Genomic DNA, 28,000 nt, shown 5'->3' on the forward strand with positions numbered 1-28,000 from the left:
CTTGAAATAAAAGAAAAGAAAGTTAAGAGAGAGATATAGAGAAGGACATCCTTCCTATAAGCGGTTCCAATGGCAATGGTAATTGGATTCTCACCCTTCGTCTCCGGTCAACATCATTATGGCCATAGGAATTCTCAAAGCAAGCGTATGAACTGAAGGCGCTCCTGCAAAAAAGGGTACAATTACAATATCCTGTTTGGCTCTCTCGCTCTCTCCTCCGTGGGTTGGTGGCTACGTCAAATAGCGTGCGTGGTGATCATTACAAAAGGAGAAGAATATGCGCTGCGCGTGAGGTGCCAACCCCACACACCACCAACACTACCTTCTCTTGTTAATTAGCACTCAAAGTGAGGAGGAGATTGATTCCTTGATCAGAGAAAAAGTTGTGGGCGAGGGGAGATAGAGAGAGAAGATGCAGCAGTAGAAGAAGAGGAAGAAGGAAAGGGAGAAGAAGGGATCTTTGTAGCTTTTATGATGGCAAGAATCTTGTTATTTGTCGCAACTCTCGGATCAACAGATGGGTTCCTGCCGACGATGTCGTAGAGAGAGAGATAGGTAGTCCGAGGATCTGATATCTTCCTTTCACTCTTCTGCGGGAAAAGAAGAGGGAGAGAAAGGTTGGAGAAACCGATGGGGTGGAGGTACAACGCTGGGCTGTTCTTGATTGGTACAACAGTCCTCATATGGGTAACATCAGCAGAAATAACTCAAGTATGCCCCTCTCTCTTTGTTCTCTGTTCCTTTTCCCTCCTCTTTCTCTCTCTCTCTCTTTAATTTTCTTTTACGGTTTTGAGGTTGAATTCGATTTACTTTATGGGTTTTGGTTTGGGCAATATGTTTTTGGTTCTGTATTTTAGTAATTTACAGTATTACATGCAATTTGCAATTCAACCTCCTCTGCATCAGAATATTTTCTTCTTTTCCGATTACTTTGCTCTGCCGTTTGTTACTCATTGAAGATTTTGATTTAGATTCGTTTTGTTGGCTGATGTTGTCATGATGGGTATTTGTTATTTGAATTGAAATTTTCTTTACATTTCCTTTGGGTTTGGAAGGGCCAGCTATTCTTTTGTCAGATGCTACTAAAACCAAGTGTGGAAGCATCCCAGTTGAAATTACAGTAGATTGCCAAGTACTTTATATCCAGTTCCTATGTGTTCTTCTGATTGAGCGTTTTATACAAGAGCACAAAGAAAAAAAAAGGTAAGATATCACAGTATGATTCACAATTTAGGCGAGACAATTGAAGGAATGTCAAGTTGCAGGTGTTAGGAAATGTTACAAGCAAATAGTCGGTGTTATAGATTGAAAGAAGCAGTTGGGGACTTTGCTATTTCACAAACAATTATGGTGGTTCTGTGGGCATTATTGGTGGAGTTAGAGAAGAGTGAGCAGTTGACAAGCAGGGATTACCTTTATTATCTTATAAGGACTTATGCAAAGGAATCTGTTATGGTTGCATCAAATATGTGAGTGATGAAATTAAGAAGAAACTTGTCATGGGACAACTATTGTATCCTTTTATCTATTGCAAAATGCCTTTTCTTGTCTCCCAGATCCACTAAAGTGCAAGCCAATGAACATAAAATTGAACTTGAAAATCAGTGGAGCAGGTTACTCTGGACTTTGATACCCAACTACATTACATAGCTGGATTAATTAGGGATGGCAGTGGACTGGGGGGAAACGGGGCCCAGCCCTGCCTCGCCCCGTTTGGACCGGGGATGGAGGACATGAAATGGGGATGAAGGCGGGGATGGAGGTTAAAATCAAAACCCGTGCAGGGATGGAGGCTGGGATGGACTTATGCTTTCCTCCGCCCCGCCCCGTCTCCAATCCTTCTTTAGGGATGGCAATGGACCGAGAGGAAACGGGGCCCCGCCTCGCCCCGTTTGGACCGGGGATGGAGGACATGAAATGGGGATGGAGGTTAAAATCAAAACCCATGCAGGGATGGAGGGAAGGATTCTGAGACGGGGCGGGGGTGGAGACCTTGTCTCCCGCCCCTGCCCCAGTCCACTGCCATCCCTAGGATTAATGTGTGGAAATCAGCAGTTTTATTTTGTTTTTGTTTTTTCAATTAGCATTAGCAGTCGATATCAAATAAAGAAAAAGAAGAAGAACAAGGAGTACAAGTATAAAATAGTGATGGCGTAGCTATTCTTCATTATCCATTTAACTTTTTGGTGCGTGCAATACTTGTTGACATATAATTTCCTTATTGCCACACTGCCAATCAAACTCCCTTTTCCCTTTATTATGGTGCAAAATTGTCCTGGGAAACATGGGAGCGTGCTACATTTGCAACAATCCTCATTAAAATCATCATGCCATTGATGGGGTAGAAAACTTTGGCCCTGATACCTTCTAAGTTGAGTTTGGATTGGTTAGTGGGGGTTGCAGCCAGGAAAGCAATCAAACATTTAACATCGACCCTTTGGGAAATTCTAGTTAAGTAATTTCAAGACAAACAAGATTGGTAGGAATATTTGCTGTTGCGCGGATGGTCAAAGAAATTCAGGTCACGTATAGATGTATAGACGTATGAAAGATTTATATAAATTGAAAATTATATCAAATTTTTCAGTATTTGATTTGAAACATGCAGCTATTTTCTTGCCTTTGACTTCATGGCATGCTCTCTCTCTCTCTCTCTCTCTCTCTCTCTCTCTCTCTCTCTCTCTCTCTCTCTCTCTCTCTCTCTCTCTCTCACACACACACACACACACACACACATGTGCATGCACTTTGCACTATATGTATGTATATCCGATTGAACATCATAAACTGATACCTCTACATGATTTTTTTTAACTTATTAACATCCATCTTTGCAGAAAATATTTACAGATTATAAGCAGCCATTTGCTCTCACCTACCTGGGAGCATCTCTTATGGTTGTTTATCTACCTATAGCTGCTATCAAGAACTGGATATGTAATGAAGTTAAAAAATGTTCATCAAAGAGGAGTAGAGATCCAGAATCTGATGATAACTCCTCCACTGGCTTTGATTCTCTTCTGAAATATGATGTGCTGCCAAAAAGTTTGGAAATGGAGATTCCAAACATTCTGACTAGAAAGGACAGTGAGATGGACCTTGCTGCACAGGAAGAAGGAACCCTTTTGATCACGAGGCAAAAAGAAGAGTTGGAAATGATGAATCCAAAAAAAGAGTTCACGAATAAGGAAATTGCCAGATATAGCTTTTACCTTGCTCCTATTTGGTTTCTAAATGAGGTTAGTGTCCACCGGACTGTAAGTTCTTTACTGGAGAATATTGCTAGTTTACTCTGGTTCATACATCTTAGAGCTTGTGGTTATACGTGGTTTTTGCATTCTTTTTCTTTGTCTGTAAATAATTTCTAGTTTCATAAGAATTATAAATGAATGAAGTGTAATAGGGCACATGTTGCTCTGTTCTTGTTATTAATGTATACATTTATACTGAGTCACTGACACAGTTCTTCTGAATGCAGTATTTGTCAAATTCTGCACTTGCTCGCACTAGTGTTGCAAGTACAACAGTCTTGTCATCTACTTCAGGCCTCTTCACTCTTTTCTTTGGGGCTCTTCTAGGACAAGACTCCTTAAATGTAGCAAAAATTCTTGCAGTTTTTGTCAGCATGGCTGGAGTTGTAATGACAACACTTGGGAAAACATGGGCTGCCGATGAGTCACAGATTAGTACTCCTGGGTATAGTTCTATACTCAATTTCAACATGCTGATTTTGTCTCTAATTGCAAAACATCTGGAATCCTCTTCTTTTGTTGATCAAATTAATTCAATCATGCACATGTTGGTCTTATTAAGATTTTAAACCAAGCTTCCTCAGCAAGAATTTGATGCTAAACTGCCAATTGTGTTTCCTTTTTTTTTCTCCTAAGGTCATTTCTCTTGATGTCTGACTTGAAATAATTGTACAATTCAATCTCAAACTTTTTCATGTGCAGAAATGCAAAGCGTTCTTTGGTAGGAGACCTGTTTGGCCTTCTTTCTGCTGTGACATATGGCTTATTCACTGGTCAGATGTGATTGTCATCTTCTAGTACTGCAGTGCATTTTTGGGGGCAGTTTTTTTTTAGTTCAAGATTTAAATGCTAACACTGATTTCTGAGTCTCTGACAATGTATCTTCCAGTGCTTCTCAAGAAGTTTTGTGGAAAAGAAGGAGAGAAGATCGATGTCCAAATGATCTTTGGGTATATTGGCTTGTTTACACTTATTGCACTCTGGTGGCTTGGTAAGATTCAATATGTTTTCTTTTCTGTTTGTTTATAGATTTAGTTTTTGATAACTAAGGGATGACCTTTACTTGAATTTGAAACCAAGATCCCTTGCTTAAAGTAGCATGATCCTATACATCAAGCTATCTGATTTGATCCTTTAGTTCTTATTTAGATTAAAAATACTCTGTTAATTGCCATGAAGCACTGTTTGCAGTTCTCAGCTAGGTTTGAGCTATATCAATTATGGATTTCAAACCCATGCTTATTTGTTCCACATGAAGGAACAAACATCCTTTATTCTAGATGAGGTTCTATGATGATGGTGTTTGCAAATGATATAGTACTTTTCAAATTAGAAACATATAAAAAATTAGAACTTTAAGGGAATAACTTACGTAGGCCCTGTTTGGATTTGTTTTTATTTATTGTTTACAAAAATAAATTAAAACACATTTTATAAAGAAGATGCCTTTATTTTTAATTAAGTAAGTGTTTGGACCACCAATTATTTTAAACTAGAATGAAGAACAAAAGGAGATGTGAGTCATGGTGGTGGTGATGGGGGTGGTGATGATGATGGACGTGGCGGCGGCGGTGGTGATGATGATGGACGTGGCGGCGGTGGTGGTGATACTCATGGTGATGGTAATGAAGATTGTAATGGTGGTGGTGATGATGGAGGATGCAATGATGGTGGTGGTAAAGAGGTGGTAGCTATGTCACAAGGACATGGATACGAGGATGCATAGCGCGGTTTTGACTTGCAAGTTCGAATTTTTTTTCTTAAAAATATGGCATGAGAGCACAACATTTTTTAATCAATAAAAAACTGATTTTTTTATATTCTAAGCATAGTCACCTGTATCGTTAAAGGTAATTTCTCGACGAGGGTATTTCTCGGAGAGATTTTCAAAAGTTGATAAATCTTGCAAAATTCTCGGGAAAATCTCAAGTTAAAAAATTGAAAAAAATATAATTAACAACAAAAAAGCTAAAATAAAAATAAGTTTTGCATTATTTTTCTTTCAAAGAAGCATGTTTTAAAGGTTTTAAAATATGAAAGAAACAAAAAAATAGGAAATTCAAACATTAAAAAAAAAAGAATTTTTCTCAAAAAATCTTGCGATAATATCACAATATTTTGTTTCTAGTGATATTTTGAAAATATCATGATATATTCCCGATATTTTTTGCTGCCTTGAAATAGCCGATAATATCATGATATTTTCAAAATATTGGTGATATCGGTGACAGTGATTCTAATGTTAAAAATACAATTTGTATTGAAATAAAACTTTAAAATATTAAAACAGTAATAAGATAATTTTGAAATATTGTTCGTACGTGCCAGTGTTGGTGTCCACGTGTCTGCTCATGTCACCCGAGACACGCCACCAAAATGGTGTCTTTGTGACATAGGGTGGGGTGGGGTGGGGTGTTGGTGAAGGTGGTGAAGAGGTGGTGATGAAGTGGTGATGGTGATGACAATGGAATTGGTAGTGATGAATGCTGATTGTGATGGTAGTGGTGGTGTCATGGTGGTGATAGTGGTGGTGGACGAGAAGTGGTGGTAGAATGGAAGAAAATAAGTAGTTGTAAAAACAAATAATGTTTGTCCCTCCTTGTTTTTGAAAAAATGGGGTGATATATCATTAAATTTATAAAATCTTGTTCAAAAAAACAAAAACAAAAGAACCAAACACCAAAACTTGTTACTTAAAATAAGTATAAATAGCAATGAGTTATTTATAAACCCATCCAAACAGGGGGATAAAATGGATTGACTGTTATCATAGTAAAAAAAGAACATATGGAATGTAAGTTTGGTGAGAAAGTGCTTGTGAGGAGGACATTATTATTTTACATGGAAGGCCTTCCATTCAATAAATTTTAGTACTTATTCTCTACATATAAGATGGTGGTTTGATAAAAATACTATGTCAAAATTTATGTGGGTTGGATTAAAGTGGAAACAAGTTGATGAAGTTTAAGGTGGTGAGCGAGTGCTTGTAAAAAACTGCAATAAGTTATTATGTGGTGGAGAGTGTTGGGACAACTCAAAAGCAAACAAGGATAGTGCATGTGATGGAGATGTGCATGTTGAAGTGGGCCTGTGAAGGAATGAAGAGATAAGCTTAGAGATGGTTGGGGTCAAATGAGATTGCTTGATGGTTAGATTGCATTATCATAATCAAGGTGTCTCACATCTGAATTCCATGGGGTTATTCCCCCAACATGCCTATTAAAAAAAATGAAAAGATTAGTAATAATTGACATCCAGGAATATTGCCAGCCAGAAAGAAAAATGTTCCATATATGATGATTTGGGAGGAAAGAATTACCAAAAGTGTAAGACCATTCATAAAGAGAAGAGAAACTATTAAAAGGGAAATGTAAGATTGCAGGGTGGCAGATTTTAGCTGTAGACAAAGAGAAGAAAAACAACATTCATAAAGCTAACGTATGTAGTTGGGATAGGGCAGATAATAATGATGATGGTGATGATGATGTATTGGACTGTTTTTACAATAGAAATATATGAATTGAGCATGTAAACTTTGTTTTTAGCAATTGTATCAATCTGTTTTGTAAGATAAATTGGCATTGTATGTAGAACAGGCACTTCCTGGTTAGCTCATGCTACAGTTTGTTCACTGAACCATGGGTAGTACTGGTGCCTGAGAGACCATTCAAAACCATGGACTTCTTTAAAGGCCATGATACTTGCTCATTCCTACCGAACCTCTTTGAATACACAGTCTCAAGTTTTTTATGCCACTCTACACTTTGCCTGATGAGTCATGAAATGATGTGCGTGTTTTACATGTTTTTTTTTTATATTTACACAGAGAAACCACCCCCAGGATCATTGACCTAGCCGTGCTGGCTTTGCCTGCCGTACTTACGATCACTGTCCTGGCAGCGTAAAACTCTGTGGGCTTACCCCTTGCCCCCAGGGAGTCGCCACACTTCGGCTTGCGCAAGGGGTGACACCCATGGGATTTTAACTTAGACCACCTGCTTAGTGGCCTAGATCCCATCCCATAATTCGACTTGCGTATTTTGCATGTTGCCTTTCTTTACTAGATAGTTGAGTTAGCTTGGCTTGGAGAGTACTATTTTTTATGGGGCACCTCAGAATGAGCTCATATTAGGTGGACACAACATGGAGGGAAGAAATGGTACTATATATATAAAGATAGATAGAGAGAGAGAGAGAGAGGATAAATTTGACCAGCATTTTGCACACCTCTATGTATGCGCAGATTGAAAGGTAAATCTGAACTTGAGAGAGCATGTAATGGCCTAAGAAGGATGTTCTTGTGTTGGTTCTTGTTGTGTGGGCACGGTATCTGTCCATGTTCTCCCTTTGTATTGTCTCGTTCATGTGTTCTAAGGTGTGATACCATGTCACTCCTTGCTATTTCTTTTAATAAGTTTTTACTATTTTATCATAAAAGAAAAGAAAATCGAGTACATGAATTCCATATACATCTATTCTAGTGATAGAAGAGGAGTTCAAAGATCAAATCCCTTGGATGTGATGCCTGTTGATTTGTTAGAATGAGGGAAGCCCAGTTGAAGGCATTAGCACTTCATCTGCTGATGAAATCATTAAAATCTATTAATCTAGTATATTGGGTTATTTAGGCAAGTACCCTTATGCATACTTAAGTATTACAGTAGTACATATTATAGCATGCACATACATAAATATGGACTACTATCAGAGGCTTCACAGAAGAATAAGTTTAAAAAATGTATTGGCTCCTAGTCTTTTAGGCATGGATACACTAACTAAACAAACTTTTTTTTTTTACATGAAGAAACCAAACCTAGGTCATTGACCTAGCTGTTCTGGGTTAATTTGCCGAGTTTACAGTTGTGCGTCCTGGTTCATAAAACTCCATGGCTGGAACCCCCAACCTAGGGCCCCTTGCTTGGGCTTGTGCACAGGAACTGCCTCCCCGAGATTTTGAACAGGTGATATGTGGCATTCACTGCCCCCATATTCAACGACCCCCCCTAGCCAGGAGGATGCCCCTGCAGGGCTAACAAACAGGTGCATATAGTGTGAAGTTTTAAATTTGAAAAATACTTATGAACTTCAGCATGAAAGAGGACACTTTAAGTATCCAAGTCATTAACAATTCACAAGTACCTTAGCAAATGAAGCTATTTCAAAGCAGAGAGAACAAGCTATTGAAGAGTCATAAAAACTGATGCCATAAAATAACTCGCTATCTCAGCTATTCTTTTAATCATAATTAGGAGCCCTTTTACACAGAACATATTTGCTTCCATTGGGCTGGCCATGCTGCTGTTGGAGAGAGAGAGAGAGAGAGAGAGAGAGATTTTGCTTATTGTTTAGATGGGATATAATTATTGGACAAGTCCAGGCTATTGTTCCATGGATATGTAATGAAATTCTCTATGCAATTGATGGCCCATCTGCATGACCATATGGTAGCTCCATATAGATTTTGCTCATCTTTTCAATGCATTATTAAGGAGGCCCCATTACAGATCATCGTCAATTTTTCTCTAGAATATTACATATATTTGCCCGTCATGTCCATATGTTAATTTGCATTTACTTTTACAGTGTGGCCATTGACTGCTCTAGGGATTGAACCAGAGTTCAGCATTCCTCACTCTGCTAAGTTGGACGAGATGGTCCTTGCTAATGGTTTTTTTGGAAGTGTCCTCTCAGACTACTTCTGGTATGTGAATTAGAATATTGGTTAATGTTTATCAATTGTGATGGAATTAGATCATCTTACAATGATTTTCTTTCCTGTACGCAGGGCACTATCTGTAGTTTGGACCACACCCTTGGTTGCCACCTTAGGCATGTCTCTCACAATACCATTGGCAATGATTGCTGACATGTTTATTCATGGCCGTCATTTTTCAGCAGTGTATATTCTTGGTTCAGCTCAGGTAATGTTTTCACTAAATTCCTAATAACCTTAGATATTTGTATCTGCATATCTTGCACTCTTTTGTGTGTGTGTGTGTGTGTGTGTGTGTGTGTGTGTGTGTGAGAGAGAGAGAGAGAGAGAGTCTCAATCTTGTTAATTTCTAGTATATATATATAGTGATATTTTCAAAATATCGCAATATTTTTTGAGAAAATGTTGTTTTTTTATTTTAAGTTTGCATTTCCTTTTTTTTGTTTCTTTTATATTTTAAAACCTTTAAAACATGTTTCTTTATATTTTTTAAAGAAAAATAATGCAGAACTTATTATTTTCTTAGCTTTTTTGTTATTTATATTTTTTAAAATTTTTGAAACTCCTGAGATTTTTTGAGATTTTCTCAAGATTTATCAACTTTTGAAAATCTCTCCGAGAATACCCTCGCCGAGAAATTACCTTTAACGATACAAGTGACTATATATATATATATATATATATATATATATATATATATATATATATATATATATATATATATATATATATATATATATATATATATATATATATATATATTGAGAAGGGAGACCCCAACCGAAGGAAGGCCCAAACTCTCCAAATCACTTTTGAAAATTGATTTAAAAGTGTTTTTTAGCTAATATGGTCATACGGTCCGTGGTCAAAAACCTAGGAGCCAGCTCCTGTAGCAAATTTTTTTTGTGTGCGTAGAATTTTATAATGTGCTAAAAATCAATTGTTCGAAATTTAAAGTTTTCTATATCATAAAAATCCAATCCGTACATAAAAAAGTTCACAATAAGTGTCGGCTCTTAGGTTTTTGATCATGAAGATCACCTCTGTATGATTGGATTTGCCAAAAAATGTTTTTAAATATGATTTTTAGAAGTGGCTTTGATGGTTTGTACCTTTGATTGCCAAATCTCTCTCTCTCTCTCTCTCTCTCTCTCTCTCTCTCTCTATATATATATATATATATATATATATATATATATATATATATAGAGAGAGAGAGAGAGAGAGAGAGAGAGATTCTCAGCCTTGTTAAATTTCTTGTGTACCATCCGTGCATGTGCTTACGTGTGGTGTGTGTTAAAACATGGTTTGTGCTTGCACTGATCTTGGGTCCTTTCCCTTTACTGTCCAGGTATTTGCTGGTTTTGTAATTGCCAATGTTTCAGATCGTTGTTCGCATAAGATGGGATTATAGAGAGACCACTTTATTTTGAATGTCAGTCTTGCAATCATTATTTTGTTATAGTGTGAGTGGAAGTCTGTGAATCTTCCCACTTGTACAGACCTCAAAAGAAATGTATAATTTCATCTCAGAAAGGAATTGTGAGCTATTCATACCCCGCAATGCTGAGCTTTTGAATGCCCTTCTTGTTGAGAGATGACTTGGACCATAAGTTTATCCAGGTTAACCTGATCCATTCCTTTCCAATTACAGACGACCGTAAGTTTTTTTTTTTACTTTTAGCTAAAGCCCTGGGCGGAAAACTGTGCTTTAGCAGCGGTCAAGAACCTAAAGGTCCAAAATTCAAATTTTTTGGACGCTGCTGTCCGTCTAAACAGAATTTGACGAAAACCTGTTCGAAGATACAGTTTCCGTGTGTGTGTACTTTTTTTCTGGGGGGGGGGGTGTCCCCCATATGCATGCTGATGACCAACGTGGCACCCTGTCCATGGGGATATAGGGACTGGTTCTTTTTTTTTTTGAGTTTTTTTCCTTCACCTCAGTATGGGGGGTTCCTCCTGAAGACAATAACATGTAAGCTGGCCCAGCTTCACCTGTTTCCGTAGCCAAGTGGAAGCGTTCAGCGGCATCCTACAACCTTTCCACGCTCCACAAGGAGGAGCTTGTTCAATGAAAGCCTCACCAGACAGCATCCGATTATTTCATGTTCAATAAAGAGTCTGACACCTGAAATATCCCCATGGATATCTGAATCCAGTGAGCTATTTAAGCTAATTGGTCTCAGATTAGCTAAGAACTTTTTCCACCCGACTCTACATCTGATTAGACAATATCTGATTAAGTTAATTTTTTGTAACGCCAACATCCAAATCGAATCGAATCCATTGACATGTTGAATAGTAGTGCTTGGGTCTTTAGTCAAAAAATCAGAATTGTCTTGTAATTAGGTGCCTTGCTATTCTTGTAAAAGAGTGGTGTAAAGAGATTTCAAGTGCAAGGTTGGCACTTGCATAATAATGTAGGGGTAGTATGGGCATGTTAGTTTATTGTTTTAGTGATCTGATCACGATGTTTTGAGATATGAAAGTCGATCTCCAGAGAAGTTGATGCCGACACTTGTCCTCAATAAGTAGAGATTTATTGGAAAACTAGTAGGTATAAAAGGCCATTAAGGTTGGGTTTATACCATGGTTTAACTTAGTGATGCTGAAGATCTTGTCATGCATCCCGTAGACAACTCTCAATAGATAAGGGTGTGCACTGTCCACATCACCTAAAATTTCTCCAACAGAACAGCCTTGAAGAACTTAATAGATACGTTTCAAAAATCCCCCATTAAGATTCCTCCTTAAAATTAGCATGTCAATCTTCTAAATTTATAAACCCTTACACCCAATCATAATAATAGGGAACAACCATAGATACAATTGTGCATTTAATTTTTTTAAATGAAAAGAAAAATCTCAAGGATCAACAGGCAATCCTCACTCTATTATATAAGACCCATAGAGCCCACCCAACCTTTCCATACTAACCATTGCAGAGTATCAGGCATGGCAAGGAAGAAGGTGAACCTAGCTTGGATCACAAAAGATTCAGCAAGGAGGGCCACCTTCAAGAAGAGAAAGAAGGGATTGATCAAGAAGGTGGCTGAGCTCAGTACCCTCTGTGGCATCAGAGCTTGTGCCATCGTCTTTGGCCCAAGTGAGCTTACGCCGGAGATCTGGCCACCGACTCCTGCTGCAGTGCACCAAATCATCGACAAGTTCAACAAGCTACCTCAGGTAGAGAAGACTAAGAAGATGTTGAACCAAGAAGGTTTTGTCAGGCAAAGGATAGCCAAACTGAAGGAGCAGCACGCTAGGCTAGCCAAAGAAAACAGGGAGATGGAGTTGAAGACCAAGTTGATCAAAGGTATAAAAGACAAGGCTGTTTTGCATGGTGCAGGTGTGGAGGAGCTACATGCTCTTGTATGTCTTGTGGAGGCGAGGTTGGCGAAGGCTAGGGGAAGGAACAAGTTGCTTAGGTCCTTTGGGCCACTGTCAGTGCCTCCTTCCATGCCGATGCCGGTGTCGCCGCAACTCCCAGTGCTGCTGCCGTCGGCGGGGCTGCAGAGGGAGGAGGACCGACGTGCAGTGCATGGGACGAGCGTCAATCATGTGTATCATGAGGAACAACAGTACTTGGTGGACTTTCTGGAGTGTCTTGAAAATTATCCTCCTGAGTGGCCATATGCAGATGCTAACCAGTGGACTTTTCCTGGTTCTCATGTGTGAATAATGGCTTCTGCTGGTCCTTGTTCTTCTCAATGCAGATTTGAATTGTTAGTCTTTTTTGATCGGTTTTATGTACATATTCTTCTTAATCGCGTGCTAGAAGAAATTATGGAAGTAGTAAGCTGTGTGATCACCCTTGGTGAAAGTGTATCTTGTTGGTGATTATTAAAAATAAAAAGGTTTTTGTGTTAGGGGAAAAAAGGGCTTGAAAGAAACCAAAGGTCTTTGCTTCTTTTTTTTGTCTGATGCTTCCATGTGCATGTTTCTCTAATCTTCTTATTTCATACTAACTGTTAAAATTGTTGATGCTATGTTGAGGGTCTGTGATGGATTTTGAAGTTCTAGCCTAAGTTTGAGGATTCATGCATGCTTTCAAAGCGACACCCACGCCTTAAGTTTTCATATCACCCTAAATACAAGCTAAGCGAGAAAGGAAGTGGGCATCATTTTATTCACAGATGTCATGTACAACATCAAAAAACGATGAATTAACAAAGCATAGATCAATCATTCTTTTTCTCCCTTTTCTCTGTGCTGACAGACAAGTCTCTCTCTCTCTCCTACACTTTACTTTTCTTGGTTCCTCCAACATTTCTGGATTTTCATAGGAAGTTAGGGATGGTATTATGGACACGATTGGTCCCACCATTAATGATGTCCTTTCCAGAAGATGGACAACCAAGAATTCTCGTTAAGGAGGATGAGCAATCACCAATATTTTTTTTTGAAAGAAGAGCAATCACCAATATCTGAAGAGTCATCTGCACATTCATACATATGTTTGTCCTAAGAGGTAGAAAAATAATAAGGGTTTCCTCGTAATTATGTTTTTGGAAAATGAAGGCATAAGATTATATATTTCGGCGGTACCATATGCAAAAAATCCCTGAATCTCATTCATCAAAAAAGGAAACATGTTGAAAATTGGTTTAAAGCAACATAATAACCTTACTCATAAAAAAAATCAGTACATTCAATGAGAGAAAAATGTTGCTTCATCCTGTTGCAGTCAGTACAACCATGTAATGCTAGTTATCAAGGATGATGACTTATAAAAAGAAAAATAATTTAAGGAGGATGAGAGATATGAGATGACTGGATTGCTATGTTCTCATTTTTTTTAATTGGCAAGCAGGGGTTTGGCGAGAGCGGTTCCAGCTTGCCACGTATACAGTTTTTGAGAATGGGAAAAATGCCTTCTCATTTTACCCCTCCACTTAAAAAGACGAGAGATTTCTCTCTCGGTGGATTCAAACCTGCCGGAATGGTTCCTTACTGGCCGGTATTCCGGCAGAAACCGGCCAGACTGATTGAGCTGAATCAACCAGTCCGGCCAGTTGAGCTGAATGAAGAGAGAGACAGAGAGCCGAACCAAGCATCAACATTACTAAGACAAAGGGTCAACAAACGTTGAGCCGGCCAGCGAACAAAACAGCAGACCCAAACTAAGGGCCGAAAAACACGAAAGCAAACAGAAAAACATGAGGACAGAAGGCCAAAAAACAACTAAGGGAGAGAAACGTTTTTCTCTCATTGTTGGTGGAATAACGGTATTCCTGCAGCAACCTGCCGGACTGGTTGAGCTGAATCAACCAGTCCGGCCAGTTGAGCCTAATAATCAAGAGAGAGAGAACATTTTTCTCTCTCATTGTTGCTGGAATACCGGCCAGAACGTTTCTCTCTCATTGTCGCCGGAATACTGGCGGGCAGTAAACCAGTCCGGCCGGTTGAGCAGAATCAACCACGAGAGATCTTATTTTTGTGAGGGTCTTCACATTTTTCTCATTCTCAAAAACTGTATACACGATCTTCTCGGGGTTTGGCAGACCCCCAACCAATTTTGTCCTCTAAATTCACAGGCAACGTCTCTTATCCACATTCGATAGATGTGTCAGAATCAAGTTGGAGGTCCAAGTTGACCCACTTTAGTCTCCGGTCAACCTTAATTGAAAAGCCCCTATGAATTTTAAAATACTCTTTGACAAGCTGAAGTATAGAATGATTCTTTGATGTCACAATCAAATTAATGATAATGACTGACACTTTCCAAATAATCAATAAGCAACAATAATTTATATATTATACTAATATAAGTTGCTTCATCAGAGCTTATGCAAGTATAGTTTACAATGCCCCACCATCATCCAAACATCTTCTACGGCAATCAGTACTCAATTGCTCTTAAATTTATATTTTAACTAATTTGATGTGTTTTCTTAAAAAACTTATAATTTTTAATATTATTTTTCATATACAAAATCACAAATATATGAATTTAAAAAAATCACATTCAAATTTTATCCTATCCATGTGAACCTCTTCTCAAATATATGATTATTTTTTGCAAAAGTCATTGTTCTCGTAACTATATCTCTAATTCAACGTCAAAAACTTAAGTTTTTATAGTTGTTAGAAAGCTAAGACACAACCTTATAATTTTTATGTTTTGAATTAAAATCGAAAACCCCTTTAAGGTTTTTGTTTATAAGCTCTAAAACCATAATAGAAACACGTTATGCAAACTAGAACAATCGAATAATTAATAGTTTCTGAAGATGTTTCAATACAGAAAATGAACAATTCTTAAAAAATACAAAAAAAAATAAAAAAACTAAACAAAAATATATTTTCAATGATATCTAATTTGCTGAAAAATAATGAATGGGCACTAAAATACAACCTCGACAGCGTTTATAAAACTTGAAGAAGTTCGCATAAAATATATGTAAACTTTCTGATATTCGCATAAAATATATGTAAACTTGAGAAAGTCTGCATAAAATATGTGCAAACTTCCTCAAGTCTACATAAAATAAATGCAAACTTCCTCAAGTCTGCATAAAATATATGCAGACTGGGGAAAGCCCGCATAAAATATATGTGGACTTCCTCAAATCAGAATAAAAATATATGCAGACTCGAAGAAGCCCTCATAAAAATATATGCAGACTTGAGGAAGTCCTCATAAAAATATATGTAAACTTGAGAAAGTCTGCATAAAATATGTGTGAACTTCCTAAGTTCGCATATATTTTATACGAACTTCCTTAAGAATGCACATATTTTATGCAAACTTGAAGAAATCCACACATATTTTATACGATACAAACTTTCTCTAGACTGCATAAAATATGTGCAAATTTGGGAAAGTGTCCTCATAAAATATGTGGATTTCTTCAGGTCCGCATAAAAATATATGAAGACTTGAGGAAATCCTCGTAACAATATATGTAGACTTGAGAAAATTTGCATAAAATATGTGTGAACTTCTTCAAGTTTGCATATATTTTATGTAGACTTCCTCAAGTTTGCACATATTTTATGCAAACTTGAAGAAATCTGCACATATTTTATGCAGGCTTCTTCAAGTCCGCATATATTTTATATAGACTTCCTCAAGTTTTATGAAATGTTGTCAGAGTTATATCTTAGTGCCTCTTCGTCATTTTCTAGCAAATCAGGTATCGTTGAAAATGTATTTTTGTCTAATTTTTTTGTTCTTTTTTGTTTTTTTGTTTTGAATGCTTCATTTTCTAAGTCGAAATGTCTGTTGAAACTACTCATTATTCAGTTGTTCTAATCTACATAGCATGTTTTTATTCAGGTTTTAAAACTAAAAAACGTGAACCTTAAAGAAGTTTTTGATTCTAACTCAAAACATGAAAGTTATAGGATTGTGTCTCAGCTTTCCAACGATTATAAAAACACAAGTTTTTGACTTCGGATCAGAGAGATGCATATCTAAGAATAAAGATTGTTCTATAAAAAATAATCAAACATTTGAAAAGAAATTTGCATATATAAGAGAAAGTCGGTTAAAAAGGATTTTTAAATCTAAATATTTATGCTTTTAAACATGAAAAAATTATCAAAAATTACAGAGTTTTTAAGAAAACATGTCAAATTAGTCGTCCAATACAATCATTTTCTATTTAAATTTATTGTATAACCAACTGAAGCCTTACCACTCGCATCCAATTACCCAAGTCATAAAAGTCTTTGGTACATAATAAAAGAAGGAATTAAAACTGAATAGTGATATGTTGACCCATAATAAAACCAAAAGATATGGACCTTGTATTCTGCTAGTTGAAAAAATACCAGGAATATAATTGGGCTTGAGAGAAGAGATGAGGGAAATTTTGAAAAAGAAAATCCAAGGCTTAAAAGGCCTGTTTGTTTCGTTCTGACAGAAGGGAACAAAGTTTCATGGAAGTGACACAAGTTTCTAAAAGCTCCAACCAGGTTGCCTTTCCAATGAAATACCTTCCCCATGGCCGGGAGGAATGAATGCATCACATGAAAAAGAGAGGTAGGTTAGTAGGAAACGCTGGCTCCCACAGCATCGCCAAAATGGACTTTTCCCACCTACCCTTCAGGTGTTTGTATGGTAGGAAGGTATGCACTTTCCTGTCAGCTCAGCATTTTCTCTTTAAAATACTTTGAAACAAAGGGACCCTATGAATGGGCCCCTTTCAATGAATTGGCAAGATAAAGAAAGTCTCTCTAGAGCCATTGACAGGGACAAAGATGAACATGTTCTAGAAACTCCTCCAACGGTTGGTGATGCAAGCAACCACAACAGATGCAAGGTGATTCGTTTCGTTTATCTCAACACAGGTTTCTACTTCACATTACAAATTAATTTTCTTTAAAAACAAACAAATGCTAATTTTCCCATTTGGAAGCAGTTTAATTTGCTAGTGAACGGCACATGCCATGACACTCCAGTAATGTAATCGTTTCTGTTGCTTTTCATGATTACTTTTTATTGGTTGTATTAAAAAATACATGCACCATGTATCATCACAAAATTCACATAATTATGGATGTGCAGGATATCTCCTACCAACCCTTGATATCATTGCATGTCGGTTGCTTCATCAGCTATTTGCCAAGTTATAGCTAGGAATAAGCATCAGTTAGTCAGACCTTTATCATCTATATCGGGATAACTGATTTTCTCACCACATTTTCAATGTTAATGAGTCCGGATCGGGTGCAATATGATGGTACAAAAATTGTGCATTAAGCATCTGATTGCCCTCCATCAAGTCTTGGGCCCCACACCTGACAGTCCTGTCCCCAAGATGGAGGGTGATGAGGTGTTTAATGCACAGATATTTGTGCAATCATATTGCACCTGATGTTTTCACAATGTTAATGCAAAATTTTATCAGTAAGCTAAGAGACCCAATAGCAGAGTACATGATCCCGCTTCTCAGACCTGCTATGGCTAAGTTGCCATCCGTTGTGTAAAAATCAATCTGCAGAAGGGAATAAAGGTTCAAATACACATATCATGCCAGGAAAGTCAATTTCCCTTCTGTTTTCTTTTGAAACTGTATCTAGGGAGATGAGATATATAGAGTAATAGAGAATAATAGCAGAAGTCTGTGCTACTGATTCATGCATAAAGATGTTGAACGCTAGAAGAAGATTATTGCATCTTTTTCTTTCTGATAAGCAGGCTGGGGCGAACAAAATCACATGCACAAGGGCATTTTGCCAGATCAATTACTTCTCAAGCGCATCGCCAATTATACAAGACATACTTCTCATGGAAGCATATGTTGCACAAAAACCAGTTAAGTACTGCATTTGGTTTCATCTCCTTCCTTTTTTCGCAGAATTCTCTATTTTTTCTTTTCTTTTCTCTATTCCTTTTTTTTCTTTCTTTGATCTTTTTGATACTACATGCAGTGCATGACGCGGCTATGATATGATATCCCATCACAGCCTCATTTTTAGTTACTCAGTGGGAGGTATAAAGAGACAGGTTTTTTTAGTACTGTGCAAGTTAAAGGTCAGGGTACAAAATCCGCAATTTCACATGCACAGATATAAGCAGCATTATTTCAAGTTTAAAAAACCGGATGCCCACATTCACAGATGTGGTGCACTATGCAGTTTAATTAGTCACTGAATTTTACAAATACAAAGTTTGCATAGTCTGAATTTTACAGATATAATACTTGCTTAGTCTGATTTTTACAGATACAATACCTGCGTCAGGTACTACATCAAACTAATAACAAAGTTCAGAATACAACAACAACAACAACTACGCGTTCATCCCAAAACAATTGGGGTCGGCGATATGAACCAAAAAAGAAAATCATTCTGGGTCTTCCACATGAATCCTTCTCCTCCAATCATTTCTATCCAATGTCATGTCCCCGGTGAGGTTCAAAGCATTCATATCCTTTCCTATCATCTCCATCCAAGTCTTCCTAGGCCTACCCCGACCTCTTTTAACTAATATATTTTTTCATTTCTCCATCCTTCTAACTGGAGCATCATTAGGCCTTCGCCGAATGTGTCCAAACCACCGTAAACGATTCTCTCTCATCTTATTTTCAATGGATGCAACGCCTACCTTCTTACGTATCTCTTCGTTCTGAATCTTATCTTTTATTGTATTTCCACACATCCATCTAAGCATACGCATCTCAGCTACACTCATTTTTTGAATATGATGTCTCTTGGCAGCCCAACATTCCGTACCATATAGTAAAGCGAGCCTAATAGTCATCCTATAAAACTTTCCCTTCAACCGCAATGGCATTCTACGATCGCACAACACTCCAATTGCACTTTTTCATTTCATCCACCCAACCTTTATCCTATGATTTACATCTCCATCAATTTCTCCATACTTTTGAATGATAGATCCCAAATATTTGAAATAATCATCCACCGGTATTTCTTGCTCACCAAGATTTACTACACTCCCATCACTACTTTGTTGCTTACTAAGCCGACATTCCATATATTCTATCTTACTCTTACTCAACTTAAAACCTCTTGCTTCCAATGTCTGTCTCCATAATTCTAACTTAGCATTAACCTCAACTCTAGACTCATCAATCAAAACAATATCATCAGCAAACAACATACACCACGACACCTTTTCTTAAATTGATCTCGTAAGCTCATCCATCACTATAGCAAATAGGAAAGGGCTTAAACGAGATCCTTGATGGCACCTTTTCTTGAATTGATCTCGTAAGCTCATCCATCACTATAGCAAATAGGAAAGGGCTTCAAGCAGATCTTTGACGTAACCTAACCGTTATAGGAAAATTGGTTGTCACCCCTCCACAAGTGCGGACATTGGTTACTACTCCTTCGTACATATCTTTAATTATACTAATATACTTGAGAGAAACACATTTCTTCATCATTGTCCACCAAAGAACATCCCTAGGTACTATATCGTATGCCTTCTCCAAATATTTGTTCCTCTCTCTATATCTCTCAATAAGTTGTTTAAGATGTATAGCTTCCATAGTTGATCTTTCAGGCATAAAACCAAATTGATTCTCGGATATCATGACAACCTTCCTCAACCTATACTCAATCACCCTCTCCTAAAGTTTCATAGTATGACTCATGAGTTTTATACCACGATAGTTTGTGCAATCTTGTATATCACCCTTATTCTTATATAGAGGTATCAAAGTACTCTTCCTCCACTCATTAGGCATCTTATTTGTTCGCCAAATCTTGTTAACAAGATTTGTCAACCATTCTAAACCTTTCTCTCCCAAGCATTTTCAAGCTTCGATAGGTATACCATCTGGGCCAACTGCCCTTCTTGATTTCATTTTCTTCAAAGCCTCTGCAATTTCTTTTCTTTAAATCTTGCACATGAAATCATGATTCATCTCATGAAAAGGAATGGAGAAGTCTCCAAGATCCTGAGCATGACTTCCATTAAATAGCTTATCAAAATAATCTTTTCATCTCTCCTTAATTTCCTCATCTTTGACTAAAACCCTTTGCGTTTCATCTTTGATACATCTAACCATACCCAGATCCCTCGATTTCCTATCTCTCATCTTTGCAAGCATATAAATATCCTTCTCGCCCTCTTTGGTATCCAACTTGTCATAAACCTCCTTATATACCTTATCCCTCGTGTTTCGAACTACTTTTTAGCTTCTTTCTTTGCTATCATATACTTTTTCAATGATAGCAAAGAAGTTCAGAATAACTATGGTTATATTAATTATCATTCCAATAATTTGGTTAGTGAAACCAGTGTTATGAGAGGCGTATGCCTCAGTACTTGAAGCGTACGCCTCACAGGCGAGGCGCACGCTCAAGGTACAGAGGCGCACACTCAGTACCTAAAGCATTCTGGAATTGCTTTGAATATATAATTATCTAAAATAATTTCAAATATAACATTGTTTGGATTGCCCTCACTATGATTTCATCTAAATGTTTGATGCAAGTTTCAATAGCATTAATAGCTCCCGATTAATTGCGTGGTGGTAAACCACTAAAAATCTTGCATTAGTGTAACTAACTTAAATTTACATATACCTGTATACAAGTAAGAGATGTGCGCAAAAGTGCATTGCTGAAAAACTATAGTTTCATGATAGTTCTATTGCATGTATGCATTTGATATGTCCAAGAAAAAAATATTTATATGCATCACTAAGATTTTTTTTTTGTTTAGGCCGTTTTTGATGGAAACAAATTCAAGGTTATAATTTAAAAAATTGGGAGCTATTTATTTTTCAAGTCCTTCAAAAACCTTATATTTATTAAATCAACCATCAAACAAACTCATATATGTAAATAACAAACTCATATATGTATATTTATATTAAAAAACCATTTACCAGTGCTATTTTATTAATATTATATATTTTATTATTTTGATCATGAAGCTTACACTTCAACGCCTCGAGGCTTACGCCTCGCTTCATAACATGCTCAACGCCTTGTTTCGCCTCATCACATTTAACAACCTTGAGTGAAACATCTTCCCACTTCTCAAGATACAAATTTTCTCAAGGATGACGACACATTCGAGCTTTCCAGGAAAAGAAGCTAAAACAAAATGATGAGATTAACATCGATACATACTAGCACAATTTCTGGGTGATTCCTTTATGAATTTATACTCGTCACTAACATTGATACATACAGCAAACTCCTAGTCCATTAGAAGACATGTATGGAATGAAGTGAAACCACACCTGCAGGACCTCCTAGCCACGATGGTCCAATATCCATCAATGTCTTTATGGTATCATTCTGAAACTTTCAGATGGCATATCCAGAATTCTCATAAAACAAAGCTACAAAATTGGATGCAAACTCTAGCCTTCACCCCTTTTAATATTTACTTTCCGATGGCTTATCCAGAATTCTCATAAAACAAAAGCTACAAAATTGGATGCAAACTCTAGCCTTCACCTTTTAATATTTTTGCACCAGGTTCATGCCTACTGGTTGACTGAAGGAAACATGAGCAGGAGTTCAGGAAGAAAACAATCATTGACGAGAAAATAGGGCATCATCCTCTACACACTTTTGTCACTGAGTTGACAACAATGTTGAGCACTAAGGGAATAGTGGATAAGCTGTTGTAGACGCCATCATAAAAGCATCAAATTTATAGGAGTATCTGCCAATGAAGGGCTTAAAACATACTGAAGAATTTCAGAAAGGGATTTGGAATGGTCTTTCTAAGAGCATAAAATCATGAACAAGATTTGGAACTTGCAGAAGCAAATCTCCTACAAACTCAATAATGATAAGCTGATGAACGTAATGATGACCACTCAGAAAGTAAAGGAAAAAAGAGTAGAAGAATTATGCTACAAGTCACAACTTATAAGAACTTCCATGACTGTTGAGGAATAATCTCCAACATTTAGAGACAATACAATATTATTGTGTATAACAGACATTATGTTGGTGGAGTATCGAAAACTCCTTTGCCAGGGATATATATATATATATACCAAAAGAGTAGGCATCTATAGGATCTCTACAAGAATAAAATTTTCATAGACCTAGAAATGCTTGCACATCCTAGGTAGAAGTAATTTAATGCTACAGGCTACAGCCAGGGAAAAACGATCCATATTCACTTCAAAGATTTGATTGACATGGGAACACCGACGATTTGCACATATGATAAACACTTACATGTACAATGATCCTGTACATGGTTAATCTCAAGATCCAGTGTGACATGCCGATTGTGTCTTGAAACGCATAGAGTGGAGTCAATGCTGAAGCCATGTTGCATCAGCTTGAAACCTTCTCATCACAGACGCATACCAACCTCTCCAGGCTCAACCAAACATTGTCCATTTACATTTAGTTCACAAGTTATTAGAACAAGACAACAATCCTAAAGAGGGGCAAGACCCACTGTAGAGCACTCAATAAAGAGGAAACCTGAAAGCTGTCATGTTCGTGGAAAGAGAACCCAACCCATTGCTTGACTTAACAAATGGATAAGCTGTTAGTGTTCACAATCATAACTAATGGAAAAGTTATCACATGGTAAAGACATGGTTTCCAAATCCAAGGACGAGAAAGTCTCATTTTAGAATGTAAAGATGAGATAGCAGGATAATAACAAATGCACTGCTGTGGCAAACTTGCTTTTTTTCCCCTGCGGGTGCAAACTTGCAGCTTTTGAAGAACTCTGGACAAGAATAAACCACTACTTCTGAATAATGCAAGAGGAGAAAAACCATTTTTACATCATTCAATAAAAACCATACCTTTATGGGTGAAAAATTTGTGACCGCAGCTGTAAGGAATGCCTCAAAAATTTAGGCTCCTGTTACCCTCCTTGAGAATTTCATTGTTCTCAAGAGAGGTTCTCACAAAACTGACAGAGCTGTTAAATTCAAGTAGTGCTTCTCAGCAGTCATATCGGAACAATAAGAATCATTAGTTGCAACCGATCCAACAAGAAGCTGATTTCACCAGTAGCTGAGCTGGTGAGGATCTTTTCTGCATGTGAAGATCAAATGGCTAGACAAAGAACTTAGGGCTAAATTGTCCAGCTTCAATGTCTTATTGACCAATCTTTCCCATGGGCTATCGAGGAGCAACCAGGTTGTCACTTGCTTTATAAAATAGCTTCTGCTGTACATAAAACATCATGTATCCTTGTGCAGCTGTCACAACTCCGTCACTAACTTGAGTAATCCATGCATCATCACATTTATACCACTGATCACTGAGCCTTAAATAAGTCACATAATGGCCAGCATCAAGTTTACCTGCATGGGTAACCACTGCAAACAATTCGAACTGTGGGGATAATCCCGAGGGATATTCTATCTCATCACCATCAAAAGAAAAGATTCTGTTGCCAAATCTGCTCCTGATGATAGAAGAGGACAGGTATGGGGACATGTCCAACGAAAAAGGGAATTGCAAATACCTATCCACCTTTCTTGACATATTTCTAGTTGATGAATGTTCGAATCTTTTGATATGAAAACATGAAACCAGAGGGAGCTTTCTTATGGACATCTGCTTCAAGGACTCTTGCCTGACTTTACAGTGTTGGCAGTAGAACTTCTGGTCAGCGCCCAATTTTTCAGGCCTCGTAAAGCGATCTAAGCACCCCCTGAGGGTAGATATTCCCAAGCTTTGGCTCGATATTACAGAATCAGTCTCTATGTTGCAATTATAGGACTTTGAGTTGGTCAATTTTCCAGATCCATGGCTTGGTTCTAGATCCAATGAGATATCAACACAGGGGTCGTATGTGGTAGATGTGAAACCACAGACAGTACATGTCACATCGGATCTTAAAATCCCTGAAAACACTTTATGTGCAATACAACCGCAGTCTCCATGGCCTGCAACATCAGTCACATTCAATCATTAAACTTTTTTTATAGGGGTAGACAAACTTTAATCACTATAAAACTATTTGATAGAAATGCCTTCACACAAAATAGCCATACTGTTTTTAGATGCATTGCACTCGAACTCTTCATGCACAAAGAGAAAAAATTACAGTAATCTTAATAAATCCAACCATATAACTGTTCTCTGATTAGATATAAGGATAGAACTGTCTGTTCAATCTTCAAAAAATGTATGCATGATGTTCTATAGTCTGGAGTGATTTTTTGATCATCTCTTGAAGGGAGAGGATGCTTTCTTTCGACTCCAATCTGGCTGGTTTTCCAGTGGAACTTTGTAAGAGTTGGCCACATCTTCCATTCACCATGGACCTACCTCAAAAGAGTCATAATTCCAGATCCACATCCTCATCGGAACCTTCATCGCAAGCTGCGACGACGGGAGGAATGGGAAGACCCAAGAAGCTCTGGAACACGGTGTTAAGAAAAGATCATATGACAGAGAGCACAGCGAAAGAATTTCCAGAACCAGAAGGGTTTGGTAGAGGGGTGATCACACACATGGTGCGCATGAGCGTATGCATACATGCATGCAATGTATTAATAAAATGTAAACAAGAATTTGATAATACTACAGCTAGTGGAGACATAAAACTACTAGCTAAATCAAGTAATAAACTACCACCAATCAAAAGGAATACATCCCTATCTCCAAATGATTTAAATAAGTCAGAAGTCCAGGCGTCCTCGCGGATTCAAGCTTCAAATGCAGATACAACCAGTTTCAGTGTCCCTCATCTTCTCATTGCGCACATGCACGTGAGCATCCGTGTGTGTGTGTGTGTGCGCGCGTGAATCTTTTCTTTTCCTCTTTTTCTCTTTGTTCAAAATGTACACTGGAACTCTGACGTAGGACATAGTATATACCATGCCACAGAACCAGCAAAAATGACTCCCAAGTAACTTCAATGTCGAAAATTTTTACCTCCATTTCGAATATTGGATTGAGAAGGCTGCTCCCGTTCGTGGATTGCATCAAGCATTGAAATGAAAAACTCATGAGCATCTTGCTGCTCATAGCTTGCAAGGTTTGCCGCGTGTTGCCACCAACTGCAGTAAAAGAATAACTTGTAAAAGTAATCAATGAAAATGTATAAAATTCAAAAATAAAGAATTCTACATAATGAATCCAACATGTGCACGAACTTTGATGAAAAAGAGAAAAGCAAACAGTGGATTAACAAAATTCATGCTTATAGCAGTATGAAGCAGCATTAAGCCTTTCAGATCTCCACACTTCCACAGCCTTCAGTCAGTTGATTGACCAATAGACCAGCTGCTCTTGCCGAGGCTCCTCACTTGCATTGCATGGAGGGTGCTAGATTCTGGGACGTTTTTCTTCACGCTTCCCATGTTTATGCAATCGTTAAAACTTCCAAACTCTCTCTCTCTCTCTCTCTCTCTCTCTCTCTCTCTCTCTCTCTCTCTCTCTCTCTCTCAGCGTTCAGAAGCCATTACAACAGCTCTTTTCAGTATAAAAAGAACGGGTAAACCGAACACCAACACAAGTTTTTATGACAATATGAGACGAATCGAATAGACATCCACTTCACATCCTACATCATTGAATTTTCAATGGGATAGGATCAGCCCGCATCCACCACGCTAGCGAATATTCACCCAAAAAAAAAAGAGAGAAAAGGCATATCTTAGAAGGAGAAATGAAGACACATAAGAATGCGGAATCCAAGCATAACCATGACTCCTTGTTCAATCATACACGCTGGCCCAAATATAACCGGTGGTAATTTTAAATAAAAAAGAGGAAAAAGGGGAAACTATCACATCAAAGAAAGGCAAGTACGGGTCCGGTACAAATGCAATCCAATGAATTAATGTTGTGGCATCCACTCATCATTCCAAGATCCAGCAAAATCGACAGAAATGTAACACAATCCCCATAAACAACCATCGAAAGATTACAATCCATCACCCATATAGTGTATACGTGCGAATCTGCACGTGCGAGAGAGATGGCACGCTTCGGACGACACCCAAGTACCCAAAACTCCAGATGCAGGGATCAAACTAAAAACACATGATTTCATGAACAACCAAGATCCAAATATAGCACGCAAATCCAATTTTCTGATAACGGACTGTCCTCGGAAAAACTTGCTTTATCCAGAAGAAAAGCGGGATAAGTTGTGAAATCGAGTTCACAACTAGATGCAATTTCTCAACTCATCTGGACAAGTGGAAGCACCCATAACGCCCACCTTTACAGAAACTACAACCACCATGATCCATGTATTAACGTAAACGGAAAAGAGGAAAAAAGTTTGCTTTTTTGTTCAGGAGATGACGATTCACCTGTAGAGGAACCTCGCCGGACTGTAAGGCGTCCGATTGCTGGAGAAGACGGCCGAGAAGATCGTGTCCAAGTCGCAGGCGAGGCACAGTCGGGCCGCCGTCTTCTTCCGGCAGGTGTGGCGGTTGTGGCGATCGCTCAGGAAATAGTTCCTCAGGGGAGGGGTGTGAAGCAACGCCTGCAACACGGAGTTCATGAAGCAGGTGTTTCCCAGATTGTTGAGCCCCCTGAGACCCCACGGACCGCGGTCTTGGGCAGAAAGCGGGACCGATCCCCTGCCCATCAACGCCTCCTCCCGCGAATCCGGCATCCACGGCCTGTAATCGACCACCTTCTGCCGTTTCCTGAGGGTGGCAGCGCGGATCCCGTTGGCAGGGTGCGGAGGCGGAGAAGGGGACGAGGGCGGCAGCGGCTTCGGCGACGGCAGCTCGGTGGCGGCCTTCTGGGCGAGGACGACGGTGGTATCGAAGTCGCGGTCGTAGACCTGGTCGCGGCAGGCGCAGCAGAAGAGCTCAGCGCGGTCAACGTCGACGGCGATCTCGTGGCCGGGGCGCGCCTGGGCGTGGGCGCAGGCGTGCCAGGAGTCCGGCGGGCGCCAGCAGGAGACGGTGGCGCAGGTCAGGCAGGCGTAGAGCCGGCCGGCATCGGCGCCGCAGGAGTCGCAGCGGGGGACCTCCTTCGGGTCGCGGCGGATCGACGCCCGTCCCGGCGGCCGGATCCGCAGGCAGCGCGCCAGGACGCGGAAGCCGTTGAGGCCGTGCCTCTCCCTGTAGTCGGAGAGGTGCGCGCACGGCCGCGGCACCGCTACGCCGTGCTGCTGTTGGTTGTTGTTGGTGGTGGTGGTGGTTGTGGGGGTGGTGGCGCTGATCCTGGTGGCGGACATCGGGAGTAAACCCTAACCCTAGGCCTAAACCGAATCATGGATCGGCGGGATCGTGAGAATCCGGGAATTCCGCTACAGAGTTTCTGGAAATCATCAGATCGCCGCCATTCTCTCTCTCTCTCTCTCTCTCTCTCTCTCTCTCTCTCTCTCTCTCTCTCTCTCTTCGTCGATCAATTGCGGAATCGCGTCTCTCAGAACGAATCTCGCTTCCTTCGATCGGGAAGACGGAGAGAGAAGGGGAAGAGAAGAAAAGGGGAGCGTTCCTATCGCACGATTCTCGCTCCTCGCATCGAAGTTGTGCTAGAGAGAGGAAAAATTAAATTTGTTATTTACTACAAAAAAAAGGAGAGCGGATCCTGTCAAACGCTGGGTGACACAAAAAAAAGGGCCTTTGCTTAGCTTGGTGATATTTCTCCCTTGTGTGTGTGTGGGGGTGGGGGGGTTAAGTATTTATAG

The 28,000-nt window shown here is 38.8% G+C and overlaps 3 protein-coding genes across 4 annotated transcripts; 2 read left to right on the forward strand and 1 right to left on the reverse strand.

The window, feature by feature from the left end:
• Positions 1-266: 266 nt before the first annotated feature.
• LOC149835339 (putative vacuolar membrane protein YML018C) lies at positions 267-10,528 on the forward strand. The gene is made up of 8 exons (XM_090008412.1): positions 267-711; positions 2,838-3,239; positions 3,479-3,696; positions 3,954-4,024; positions 4,141-4,242; positions 8,835-8,952; positions 9,037-9,172; positions 10,316-10,528. The coding sequence occupies exons 1-8, from the start codon at positions 631-633 to the stop codon at positions 10,376-10,378; spliced, it is 1,191 nt and encodes a 396-aa protein (XP_089864538.1). The 5' UTR covers positions 267-630; the 3' UTR covers positions 10,379-10,528.
• Positions 10,529-11,919: 1,391 nt separating this feature from the next.
• Positions 11,920-12,642, forward strand: LOC149835340 (agamous-like MADS-box protein AGL80). The gene has a single exon (XM_090009567.1). The coding sequence runs from the start codon at positions 11,920-11,922 to the stop codon at positions 12,640-12,642; it is 723 nt and encodes a 240-aa protein (XP_089865693.1).
• Positions 12,643-22,940: 10,298 nt separating this feature from the next.
• On the reverse strand, positions 22,941-27,973 carry LOC149835341 (ubiquitin C-terminal hydrolase 22-like). 2 transcript variants are annotated; one of them, XM_090008413.1, is made up of 3 exons: positions 26,664-27,973; positions 25,276-25,400; positions 22,941-24,281 (listed from the first exon to the last, which is right to left on the reverse strand). In XM_090008413.1, exons 1-3 carry the CDS (start codon positions 27,542-27,544, stop codon positions 23,509-23,511), a joined length of 1,779 nt encoding a protein of 592 aa, XP_089864539.1. In that variant the 5' UTR covers positions 27,545-27,973; the 3' UTR covers positions 22,941-23,508. The 2 variants fall into 2 exon arrangements, with proteins under 2 accessions (XP_089864539.1, XP_089864540.1); XM_090008414.1 differs by lacking the exons at positions 22,941-24,281; positions 25,276-25,400 and adding an exon at positions 26,158-26,580.
• Between the last annotated feature and the right edge of the window lie 27 nt (positions 27,974-28,000).

The sequence above is a fragment of the Nuphar pumila genome, chromosome 6, assembly GCF_984573655.1.
Source record: "Nuphar pumila chromosome 6, dmNupPumi1.hap1.1, whole genome shotgun sequence".
NCBI lineage: Eukaryota > Viridiplantae > Streptophyta > Magnoliopsida > Nymphaeales > Nymphaeaceae > Nuphar > Nuphar pumila.

Bases quoted from the DNA above. Each gene is read 5' to 3' on its own strand.
- LOC149835339 (XM_090008412.1), top strand. From the start codon at position 631: ATGGGGTGGAGGTACAACGCTGGGCTGTTCTTGATTGGTACAACAGTC. The intron at 3,697-3,953 runs GTATAGTTCTAT...TTTCATGTGCAG, and splicing joins TCACAGATTAGTACTCCTGG to AAATGCAAAGCGTTCTTTGG. The intron at 9,173-10,315 runs GTAATGTTTTCA...TTTACTGTCCAG, and splicing joins ATATTCTTGGTTCAGCTCAG to GTATTTGCTGGTTTTGTAAT.
- LOC149835340 (XM_090009567.1), top strand. From the start codon at position 11,920: ATGGCAAGGAAGAAGGTGAACCTAGCTTGGATCACAAAAGATTCAGCA.
- LOC149835341 (XM_090008413.1), bottom strand. From the start codon at position 27,544: ATGTCCGCCACCAGGATCAGCGCCACCACCCCCACAACCACCACCACC. The intron at 25,401-26,663 runs GTGAATCGTCAT...CTTTTACTGCAG, and splicing joins CCGGCGAGGTTCCTCTACAG to TTGGTGGCAACACGCGGCAA. The intron at 24,282-25,275 runs GTAAAAATTTTC...CTGATGTTGCAG, and splicing joins ATCCAATATTCGAAATGGAG to GCCATGGAGACTGCGGTTGT.